General features: G+C 42.5%; 1 protein-coding gene across 8 annotated transcripts in view; it reads right to left on the bottom strand.

The window, feature by feature from the left end:
* The window catches only part of mark4b (MAP/microtubule affinity-regulating kinase 4b), a 38,898-nt gene that overhangs the window by 22,244 nt on the left and 4,383 nt on the right, over positions 1–12,271 (bottom strand). For all 8 annotated transcript variants that reach the window (XM_054795219.1, XM_054795218.1, XM_054795221.1 and 5 more), the window contains exons 2-3: positions 3,595–3,792; positions 3,113–3,166 (exon numbers count right to left, since the gene is read on the bottom strand). In XM_054795219.1, coding sequence (XP_054651194.1) covers positions 3,113–3,166; positions 3,595–3,792 — 252 coding nt within the window. The remainder of the gene's footprint in view (positions 1–3,112; positions 3,167–3,594; positions 3,793–12,271) is intronic.

Genomic DNA, 12,271 nt, shown 5'->3' with positions numbered 1-12,271 from the left:
ATTAATCCCCGAGGCTAAAGCTGCACACACAGCTGCTCTCTGTCATGGCTCCACTGGGATGTGTGTGTGTGATTGTGAAGGTCAGAAGTCAATGATGAGACAACATAATTGTACACATGTGACCTTACATGCTAATGCAATCTGGACAGCAACACACCTTCCTTTTGATGCGCGTTTCCTTGTGTGGATTTCATTTAGTCTCTCGGCCGTGAAGTACTCGATTCATGTGTCATGACGTCTGACCTGTTCAACCAGGCTGAGCATCTCCTCTATGTCAGTGATCCCCAACCCCCGGGCCTCGGCCCGCTACTGGGCCGTGGGTCATTTGGTACCGGGCCGCACAGAAAGAAAAAATAATTTCCATTATGTTTTATTTTGAAAAGTGGCCGGATTCTCTCTGTTACATCCGTCTCACTTGACACATGACCATTGTGCGTGTGCTAACTTTCTCTCGCCGCACAGATAGACTGCTACTGTATTTTTTGCATTTTTTTTTTAGCACTCCCAAGGCATCACAATCCTGACTAACAAGACAGGATGTCAGTGTTGTGCTTGTGCTCCTTCTGCCCTCTTGCGTCTTTGTCGTCTAATTATTGTGTGTACAACCACAAAAAAGCACTCAGAGGCAACAATATGATGCCGCACAGACATAGCAATGCATATAATTGTATTACACGTGCAGACAAAAGGCAGAGAGGCGACTGGTCTGTTCTATTCAGTTCTGCTCTCTATCTTGTCTTTCTCCTGTGCCAAGGCCCAACAACTCCCCACCTCAGCCGGGGCCCTTTTGTTTCGCCTGTCTGGAATTCAGCTCCCGGTTTAGGGGGCCAGTGCAGGGGATAAAGACCTTCCCAGCATTGGTTAGATGATGGCCTCAACACAGTCTCCCATGACCACGCAAACACTTTATCAAGCAGCCTCAGGGAGCATTTACATGACAACCACCTACTTAAAATGGCAAGGTTGTCCTTTTGTGTTTTTGAACTCAGAGTCCAAGCATGGTTCAGTACTTGCCAACCAAAAACAACAATGGATGAAAAATGTACATTTTCTGCATCGCAGCCCAACGGAGACATTTACGGCAAAAAAAGGGCCATTCAAAATAGACTTTTGGATAAGACTCCGGAGGACAAGCAGTTGTCTATTCTTATTCTTCCACAGCAAACTCCTCCAAGCATGAAATTAACGGACCTTGCTTTCTGCAGGAAAGGGCTTTCCTCGAAGTTGGAACACCAGGTTGAAAGCGTACAATGGAGCAAAAAACGCCTTACAACCTGTCCTTTTCCCCTCAGACTCCTTCCTTCCTCTACTCAGCCCCACCTTGAGGACTTTTTCAGAATGAAGATTCAGGGTCAACTAAGGACCCAAGTCCAACCTCTGCTTGAGTAATGAATTCATTGATTATATGGCAACAGTCAGCAGTAGAGGTGTTAAAGCTGCAGTGTTGGCCAGTATCTAGGCCAGATGGGAGCAACTATTGCACAGGCCAGACACCATCAATAGTCCAGCGTTGTCAAAAGCCAGCCTCAACATGTTAGCAAACCAACACAGTGCTCATCAATAGGCGAGGTGTGTGCGTGTGGGATGCTGGTATCGATCGTGTATTCGCTGTAGCCAAGTCGGTGATATAGTCAACTAATAACAAGACCGGGTGACGTTTGTTCAGCACAATTGACAAACAGAACAAAGAGCTACTTTGTATGAAATGTGAGAACACAAGCGGTCACACAGACTACCACCAAAATTCTGACAGACTTGTAAACCCTTCATGTTTTATCTGAAAGCTTCTGTACGTTTGAGATAACGCAACTGGCATGCTGGCACGTCCAGCGAAGAAATAGTGAGCTGTTCAAACACTTGCGGGGCCTTCTGTTGAACAGGAAATTCATCAGAAATCAATAATGGCCCCCAACTTTCAACTCCTTCTTATAATATTCCTCTATCAAGAAGGCTAGAAAACACTTGAGACCTGTGAAGATCACATGCAGTCCATCTCTCAGCTGATACCATACATGACATGTGATTACCTCCACCGAGGAGGTTACTGTAGGTTTTTGCTCACATAACAGCATAAAACAAAAGTCAGTATTTGTGGTGGTAGGTCACCATCCTCTGGCTAAGCCATGTCCAAATACTCATGTTGGCCATTACTGAAATCATCTATGAAAACCATATGTCCCAGTTCTCCCATGGGAGATTAAGTTTTATGATTAAGGTTTTGCATGTATATGTTGCTACTTTGTTCGACAGTTCTTGAACGCACTTATTGTGCACATGCCAACTTTCTCCCATGCTGCACAGATAGACTACTATACTGTATTTTTACAGTTTTTCTTTCACCTCATAGTTGGTCTGCCAGAGATTTGTGGGAACACAAACCGAGCGGTCCGTGGTTCAAAAAAGGTTGGGGACCGCTGCAATAAACTTTGCAATCCTACCCCCACTTGCCAATTGGGGGCCAATTGATTTGACGTGAGACCCTTTTTTTCCATCTGAGTTTAACAGCTAGTAATTCTACACTTGATCAAACTTACTTAAGATTTGTCAGATGAAAACACAATCGCTGCATAGGACTTCAAAATGTGATATTAGCTTCCACTTCAGAAATTCACTAATTCTTGACTCTGCACTCCCCAGTGTCATGGGAACTGTACTTCTTTTAGCCATAAATTAGCTGCATCATTGTTTAAGCCGCAGGGTTCAAAGTGTGTGAAAAAAGTAGAGGCTTATGGTCTGGAATTTACAGTATTCTCTATGAAATACTGTATATATTTTTGTTAATATTATTGGGTCTCTGGAACAGATGAATTGGATTTACATTAGTTCCTATGGGAAAAATTGCCTCGGTGTTTGTACGTTTCAGTTTTCGTCGAACCCTTTGAAACTAATAACACAGAGATTTTTGTAGAGATGGTCTGCTGTTGAGTAAACACACGCAACTTAACATAAGAAGTCCGACTACACATAAAGTTAGCATAAGAGATGATGTTATTTGAAGGAGTGCTTGAGGACATGTTATTGCCATTATGAGCCTACAGACATTATTAGAAGAATGATTTTGTGTGTAGACAAGTGGATTTTTAAATTTGTTTTCCCAAAACATTTCACTCACCTTCTGAAGGCTGGTCGGGTTGAGTTGTGTTTTATCAATGATCTTTATTGCAACCTAAACAAGACCGAAAAGAAACAACAGTCAATACAACCATACAACTGTTAGGTAAATACACAAATGCAGTTTCAACAGACTGAGGTTTCTATTTAAGTGACGCATTCGGCTTATAATGCTGATTGTGAACACAAACGTCCTCCAGGTTCCATGCTCCCAGTAGGGTTCCAAGGTGAACAAACACACTACAGTGTTCGACAGTGAGAAAATACAGGAAGTGTGGACCGCAAACCAACAGAGACTGTGAGAATGTCAAATCAACAGAGACCTTGTCAAAGACTACGAAAAGCCAACACGCTAAACCACTGTTACTCACATGATTCACACACAGATTCTTTCATGGCTTTTTAACAAGTAAACTAATGAAAATGTAGGTCAGTGTGTTCATAGATGAAACACTACAATGTTCAGTGAATATGGCAACTCACCTCTCTGCCCGTCAGGATGTGTCGCGCCAGTTTGACCTTGGCAAAGTTGCCTTTGCCGATGGTCTTGAGCAGCCGGTAGTTCCCAATGTGCGGCTGCTCGTCCGAACACAGTGCGATGGAGTTTCGACATCGGGCGCCCAGAGAGCGGCTCGACCAGACCGTCCCTTTGTCTGAGCGGCTGGTGGATAGGGAGGTGTGCTGACGGGACAGACAAGATGGGCCATTAGGATCAGCAAAGACATTTATTTGTGAGGTTCACTGCCACCAACTGAGTCTTCTCAGAAAAAAAAGCTTCCCACTACAGTTCATGTCCCACTTGCAGTAAATGTGTGTGGCCAGACATCAATTTGGTCACATATTTCAATACAGTGAACTTTGTCCTGCTAAAAAAAATTGCAATTTCTAGATATGCCATCATTATTATAGTGGATCTGATGTAAGAAATAATCTATCGCACCTATTCCTGATACATAAAATCCACACCGTGGCACCTAAAGAAATTATTTATGAACATTGACAAACGGTTAAATGAATTATGTATATACACTGCATATACCCAACAAACTGCAGAGTGAATCAACATTTCTAATTCACTATGTTTAAATGCATAAAAACATACATTTCATGAATTGGGTTGTAACCAGCTTTTTAAAATGGATGTCAACACCTTAATGAGATCGTGTTAGACTTTTTAAAGGTCGGATTTACACACATGCGATTGGAAACCAAATAACTCTTGCATGTATACACTTCCATCGATCGCTTCCTCCATGGAGGACTAATGGTGCAGCCTTAACAACATCAAATTCACAAGAGAAGAAGACCAAGGGGCACATGTTTACAACAAAAAGGAGATAAATTCCTGCTAAGAAGGTGAAATAAGTCCCCAATTCTAGATTGTATGACCAAAACACAAGTAATAAGTGGCAGAAGATTCGAACACATAACATGACGCCTGAGTATGTCCCTATTGAGTAGAACGGTATCAAACAGCCGTGTTTGAACACCAAAACTTCATTTTCGTATTCAAAATTGGATTAAAAATAAACTGAAAATAATTTGTGTGATAAGTTTGATAAGTAGACAACAATGACAGTGAATACAATGTTGATTAATAAGAGTTGTGCAAGCAGTGAGGCGTTCCGTGGCGGCTTTGGGGTCAAGTGAGGTGAGTTGTTGCAACATAAACAGTGCAGACAAATCCCCCCATCTGCTGCGCACACAAACAGGCCCTTTATAAACAAACTAGCTTCAGCTGCACAGAAAAGAAAAGCTTCAGGACCAAATGCTCATCCAGCAGAAAATGCTTTCCTCCAATCTATTCCTTCACCTTCATATTCTCATCCCCATCACCCTTCCCCCAATCATCCCCTCTGCACCCACCGTCTCCTTGTCTTGGGCCGCCCCCCTCCCCCAGACGTTCCTTTCCCTTTACGCTGCTTTCCACGCCTGGGCCCGCCCTGTCTTTTGTCTGGAGGCACCATCATCATTTGGGCCGACCTTGCATCACTTTGAGCCTCTGCCCCCCCACAAATTCTGCATAAAAAAATGTGAATCACAATTTTCTTGCTTATAAATGAGATACTCTGGGACAATGTTTTCCACACGCACACCATGTTCAGGGCCATGTGCTTACGTTTTAAATAAATTACACATTTTTTTTTTAATTATTATCCATTATTATTATAATTTTTATGAGACTTCTCATGTTTGTTCTGCTTGTTCTGCTGTAAGGAAACTTCCAATGGTCTTTCTGCCGTTGGACAAGAGAGGTACCAGATGGGTGGGGGGACTTTCTTGGCAGAAATGAATACAAAGACAGAAAATAATCCATCAAGTCAAAAACATAACACGCTGGCTCACTCAACAGTACATTCATGCATGAATGATATTAATTAATGTAATGCAGAACCAGAGCAGTGAAAGAGCAGCGGAGCCAACTTGCTCTGGCTGCTGAGTTCTTCTTGGTGGCATTTGTTTGTGATGCAGCGTTTTTTTTTTTGTTTTTTTTTTTTGCATCATTTAGAAATGAGATTGCATGTTAGCGTGAAATTTTCCAATTTTTTTGTGCAGCCCTACTCCCTACGCCGAGCCCCACAACCCTCCCCCATCCTGCATACTCCTGCAGTCCATTGATTATAATTATAATATAGCTTCATTATAAAAAGGCCTGTGTGGCTGTGTGTGTGTGTGTGTGTGTGTGTGTGTGAGCAAGAGAAGGTATAATTATTGCTGGAATGTTGTAACAAATGAATGGGGGGATGCGATGCTAAGTTTGGATGAAGGTTTACAAGCTTGTGAATGACTTGCTCATCTGTCCTGAACTCTTCACTCAGGACGCAAGTTCAAATGAACTTGAAAGCCGTTGACAAAAAGTCAAGTTGATGTAATATTTTGAAGCCTGGTGTGGTTAACAAGATGGCAGCTTGTGATTGATGATGTCCCTTTGCATCATCCACCAAACGAGAACTTACCAAGAGACTTCTTTCAGCATCGCTCAAAATTTTACGTTTGAAGACAACCGTAAGGGTCCCTGACATGATTCATCAACTTTGCTTAAATACATTATACAGCATATTGTTTGTAATTATGGTCTACATTGTTCCATTTGTTAAAAGCAAATGGTAAATGAGCAAAAATTACATTTGTACTGGTAGTTCATGGAGCCAGCCATGACGAACTAGTTGTCGCTGTCAAAAAAAGTTTATATAAGCTGTATAATGCTTTGCAGCCTTGTTGCGATTGTGGACTAGTGTTTACAAAACATTATGTAAACAAGCAATAATTTAATCTGTTTGACGCGGTAGTTGTTCTATGCCCGTTTTTTCTGTGTACCGGCAGAATAGCATCCTTTTTCCAAACACCTTTATACTGTACTTTCAAGCCAAATGCTTCTTGTAAAGAAGGTATTCCTTCAAAGCAGTTGTCAGTGAAATGATCATTGCAAAGGACAGAAATAGAGCTGGGCGTCCATCTGCTTCATCCATTGTTGTCTTAAACTTTCGTCTTTTGGAAAAGACAACAAATTTACAGTGTCACTTGGATGCTGTACACATCCAGCAGCAACAAAACGTTTTGTCATAACTACTATTTTGATGAGAGATATACTGAACCAAGTCGATGATCTACCTCTGAGAAGCGTTCATTTACTCTGCTTTAGCTGAGCGGTATTACCCTCATTACGTCACATCCGGAAATGAGGCTGAGCTGCGAAAAACTGGCGGTATCAAATACAAATGTCACTTTTGTGAATTTACCGTTCACTTTCAACAAATTGAACAATGTACAACATGATTACAAACAATAAATAATATATTTAAGCAATGTAAATGAATTATGTCAGGGACCCTTTAAAGCATGTAATTTTTAAATAAAACAGACAAAATGTCTGGTCTTGTCGTGATGTTTTCATCAAGTAATTAACTGCAAGCAATGGATGCTCGGGATTTATATACACTGGGTTCCAAATTGGGCACCTTGAAATGCAATGCTTTGCTGCTGAACTGATTGAAAGCAGAATTAGTAAACCGCAACTTGCAATAATCAACCGCTTTAAGCACATTTCTGCACTCTCAAATGTGCTTAACTGGGGCACAAGTCTTTTAATATTTGACAAGGAAAAAAAATATGTAGGAGTGCTCCAATACAACTATTTCACTTCCGATACGATATTGCAGCCTTGAATATCGGCCGATACCGATATTGATCTGAAATCAACACGACTCATACACACTTATTTATTTTGTAGTGTGAATGTTAGAAAAGGCTTATCAAGTGCTCAGAAAACAATAGTCAGCAACAGTAGGTATGAGAAAAACTCACCCATTTACGTCTTTATGCATATGTGGTGTATAGTTTTATCCTCAATGTAGTGGCAGCAAGGCATAATATAGCGAGGTTCGAGGTGCTCAATGAAACATTTAATGATTACTCAGGATTACTATTGCAACAACACATCATCAGTAGGGTAAAACTAAACTGTCTCATGACGGAGCCACAGGGGTTTGCTCTTTTCTATTAAGCTAATGACTTTTTGTTGTCCTGTAGGTGTTTCCTGTGCGATGCTGCTTCATATTCGCGATGATGTTGGTTGTATTAAACTTTCCCCAGTCTGTGCCACCACGGGAAACTTGTGCATGACAAGTTTTGCACTCAGCTGCCACATGGCTGGCATCATCAATCCTGCTACTTGCTACTTTGTTAGCACGCTAGCAAACATTCTGACATACTGGAATCGACTGCTGGTGTCAGAGTGTCAATATAATCTAGGGGTCACCAACGTTTTTCATTGTGAGAGCTACTTTTACAAAATGAAAATGGCCAAGAGCTACTCATTTTTGTAACATTTATTTTCAGAGCTTATTTTAAACCCAAACAAAGCGAATATGCTTGTTTTACCAGAATATTAACAAAATGCTGGTGTCCACAACTCACATGTTGTATTTCAGAATGCATTTCTTTCTACTGTTCTTTCATTATTAACTGAAAACCTGAATGAAAAGCAGGCTTGTGGGCACCTCATGTGGTTGTGGGGGGCTACCTGGTGCTCGCGGGCACCACGTTGGTGACCCCTGATATAATCGAATATCAATATCAACATCGGCTCGGGACATCCCTATAGTATAGTTAATAACGGTTTTATGCTGGCGTTGACATGTGGCAAAAGGAATAAAAAGAAACAATTGCTGTTGGCACATTACTGTGTGTGTGTGTGTGTGTGTGTGTGTGTGTGTGTGTGTGTGTGTGTGTGTGTTGTAAGAGGAAGTGCGACATGGATGGCAGGATGTGTGACGTCGTTCCCCCAGCTGAGGAGTGGCGTAACCTTGAAACCCTCCCCAGCAGCCCTACAGCTGAAACACACGTCGATCATCAGCACAGCTCCAGTTTCCTCTTCCTCCCTGGGTTTTTGTGAACTCACGCAGGTGTGTCATTAAGCCCCAACGCACAACTACAATTTGACACGCACGACACACAAATATGACATGACACGCACAACACGCAGCAGACACCTCACGTCTGCCAGCGTGAAGCAGGTGAAAAGAAACTGCCAGAGGGGTGAGTCATCAGTTGACACAAGGTGTTATTTTGCATGCCACATCCATTTTGGGTAATGACTTTGATTTATCGTCACGCTGTTGTGTTGCGGGCGAGCGGCAAAACAGTGCGTGTTGCAACAACACGTGTCCAACGTTCAAGTTCAAAGCAAAAATGTCAATAAGGCATCTTTTAATGTAACATCTGATGATGTTTGGGAATGATAAAAAAAAATCAGAAGAGAACATAGTTCAGTACAGATAACAGAAACAGAAGCACTTTTTCACTTTTTTCAATTATTCCTGCAAGGTAGGAAAAAGACAGCAGGCGTGTAACATCTTACTGAGTTGATGGTCATATGGGATGAAAATGTGCGCACATTTTAAGAGTAATTAATTATTAAAAAGTGTCAAAATTGATTTCCTTTGACAGTGAGGCCAGCAAGAATAAGAAGAACAAAGCAAGTCCACAATGAGAATATTGGCAAGAAGCTTTCAAGCACAGCTTAAGCAAAGGTGAGCGACGCAAAAAAATGTTTTCACAGAGTAAAAGACTAGTTGAACTCTCACCTGGTGCACACATTTCCTGCCATTAGTTCCTGCTGTCACTGGTAAGACTTGTGTGCAGTGATAGGCATAATTGTAAAGTCTAAAACTACTACACCACCTGCACCAATTAACAATTAGCAAGTTGACGCCACGTCAGAGCAGTTGTCCACTGTACTGTGCTGTGTCACCTGAGGGGCCGACTAAGAAGGCTATGTTGCCATTACAGGCTCTTATCTTGCAGCGTTTCCCAGCCAGCAGCAGCTAAGACTCCACTTGCTGCGGGCGGCTTTGACTTTCTAGAAAATGCTTGGAATGACGACTTTCCTGAGACGTTCGTGTAAAAACATGCCTGAAGTTTGCTGCTTGACAGCACCACTCAAGCCTGTCACGTGAAAAGTAATCGTCGCCTTCCATTTATCATGACAGCGTGGAGTAATCACAAGAAAACTATTTGCATTTGTAGAGATTTAAGGGCCAATGAAGCATACAGGCGATGTTTTAAGTCACATTTTAAAATCCCTAAGTGTCATGCAAGAGTAAAAAGAAGTGAAGCAGCGTTAATAGTATGTCGTTCGTGTTCACCGTGTACTTTTTTTGTCGGTGGACCAAATAATGCTCACAGTTAAAAGGGACTGTTTGCAGCAGATTCCTTCAGCTGCCTAGGGGGCACCAACATTCAAAGAATAAGCGTTTACACTTGCAAACATTGTGTCACCGCATTGTCCTACAAGTTACCTTGGCAATGCGTGTCATTTAGAAGGCACGCATGAAAAGCGTGAAGACTCGTTTGCGCATAAGTGACAAATTTGTCACGCAATTTGTGACCGAAAATGGTGCACATCGGCACGAAATGCCATGCTTCCGCACCACTCATTTACACCTATGTCAAATACTGTTTATGTCTAGTACACGACAACAGTACGCACAACGCGCATTGTTCCCCCAGGGGTATGCATTGTCACCACCACTTCCCGCATCTGCGAAGCATTGTTATTTGGCCCCACTTTGTCCTGCAGGCATCACCCCTAGCTTTATTGATTCCTCTATTTGCAAGGGACCTACAAGATGTTGAGCTCCAGAGAAGAAGCTTTCATTGCAGAAGAAACATGCAGTTGCGGAAAGAGCAGGGAGGAGGCATAAACTAGAAAAAAAGAAAGCGCGGACAGTGTGGGAGAGGGAATTGCTGACTAGGAGACATTGCTTTGCCCGACTTGCTCCAAGAGGTAGTAACCCATTCATGTGAATGGGACATGCTTTGATAGGCACTGCCCGCATTGTTTGCACACAGGTTATGGTGTGTTCGTGACTAGTTCCTGGAAAATATGCATGCCAGAAATTTCAAAATTATGTACCACTGCATGAACAAAATGCATGCAAGTGTAAATGTGACTATACAAATAGCACTATATCCCACCCCTTTTCTGCTTTGTAAGACCTTGCATGCGCACTTGTTATGTTTGTTGGCAGCTAATGATAACGACATGGCTACTATAGCTATCGCTGAATGTATGGCCTACCATAACCGCACAATGACTTGAAATTGTCGGTCGCTTCTCTGAGACTGCTTTTCTGTATGTGCACACGCTACGGACATGTATGTACATATATACCAGACAAAGGTGAGTGACAGTCATGAACGGTAGTCATTTTATTTAAGCCGAACAAAAATTTACAGCCATATTTACGGAGTTTAATTTGTAATTGTGACAAATACAGACATTTTCTGTACAGTCTGCTCTTTTAAACCACTATTGGTAACATATACTAGCCGTGTGACCTCACGCACCCAAAACAACATGACATCTTCTGGGTCACATACATACTTTACCAGCTGAGATCCAACGATGAGGATATAAATCAAAGGTTCCTAGAGATGTGCTGCAAGGAGACAGAGTTTCTGATTTCTGGTTACGGTCGCATGTGGTGACATCTTATCCGGTGTTTTGGTGCGTTGGTCACACTTGCCTCACAGGACTAACAGGACCAAATGAGAAGTGTGAACGGACCCTAAGTGTAACAGGATTCCTCTCTCACACACACACTCACACACAAAGTTCTGTGTGTGGCCTCCTGGTTCCTCTCCATGCTGTGTGCTGTGTCACGTTCCAATTGATGTGGTTTGGATCAACGGGAGCAGATTGAAGCGCTGAGTCACTGCTCGCCTAGCTGGCTTCAACTCTGATTGATTTTCTGCCAGTAAACATGTACCACCTCACCTCCTGCGATCCATTTTTATGCCCCGCGCAAGGGTAAAAATCTAAACAGGACTTTTACAAAGACATACAAAAAAGATAGAGCAATCAGAATCAATGCAAAGCTTACATGAGCCATGTAAACAAACATGAGGATGTCAATATTTGACATGGAAATCCTGCATTAAACGGGCCTCTACACAAGCATTTTCCACAGGGACTCTGCTTTCCGCCTGTGCCTTTCACACAGAACCCAGCAAAGGATGATAATGCTGAAACTGTGTGAGGATTTACACAGCGATACGATATCTCACAAGCAAATGATTACATGACGTCAGCGTCTGCAAAAAAAATACCTGACTGACAGCGACACTTGCTTTCAACACACCCAACAGGAGTGAGTGTTGAATGTGAAACGTTGCAGAATATGCTTTCACGCAGGAGCTGTCCTGCCTCTGATCTCGCCAAGACGACACTGTCCCACTGAACACCAGCTGGTGTCACTGTGTGTTAGTGTGTTCCTGTGAATTGTCTGCATGTGTCCGCACTTCACAGTGCATATATAAGCAGCACTGAACATTAAGCGCTTTAGTTCCACACAACGCGACTTCAAATTTGAAGGATTTCCAGTGAAACTGTGAATGCCACCGCTCTCTTTCCAGCACTTTATTAAAGACTCATAGCTGCGAGGTCGGCAGGAGCGTAGCGCCTTGCTGGTGGGCATCTTGATAGGAGACGTTAAGGCCAAACAGATGGAACCTCAATCACATCGGCCCAAGATTTAAGCCGGAAGTGTCCCTGCGACTGGCCCACTTTCCTTGACCTTACTGCCACAAACACTTCCGAGTCCGCTTTAGCTGACCAGCGCCCGCAACAGCACACGTCATCGTGTAGCACACTGTG

The sequence above is a fragment of the Dunckerocampus dactyliophorus genome, chromosome 12 (genome assembly GCF_027744805.1).
Source record: "Dunckerocampus dactyliophorus isolate RoL2022-P2 chromosome 12, RoL_Ddac_1.1, whole genome shotgun sequence".
Classification (NCBI taxonomy): Eukaryota; Metazoa; Chordata; class Actinopteri; order Syngnathiformes; family Syngnathidae; genus Dunckerocampus; species Dunckerocampus dactyliophorus.
Note: the sequence above shows the minus strand (reverse complement) of the source record. Positions and strands in the feature narration are given on the sequence as shown.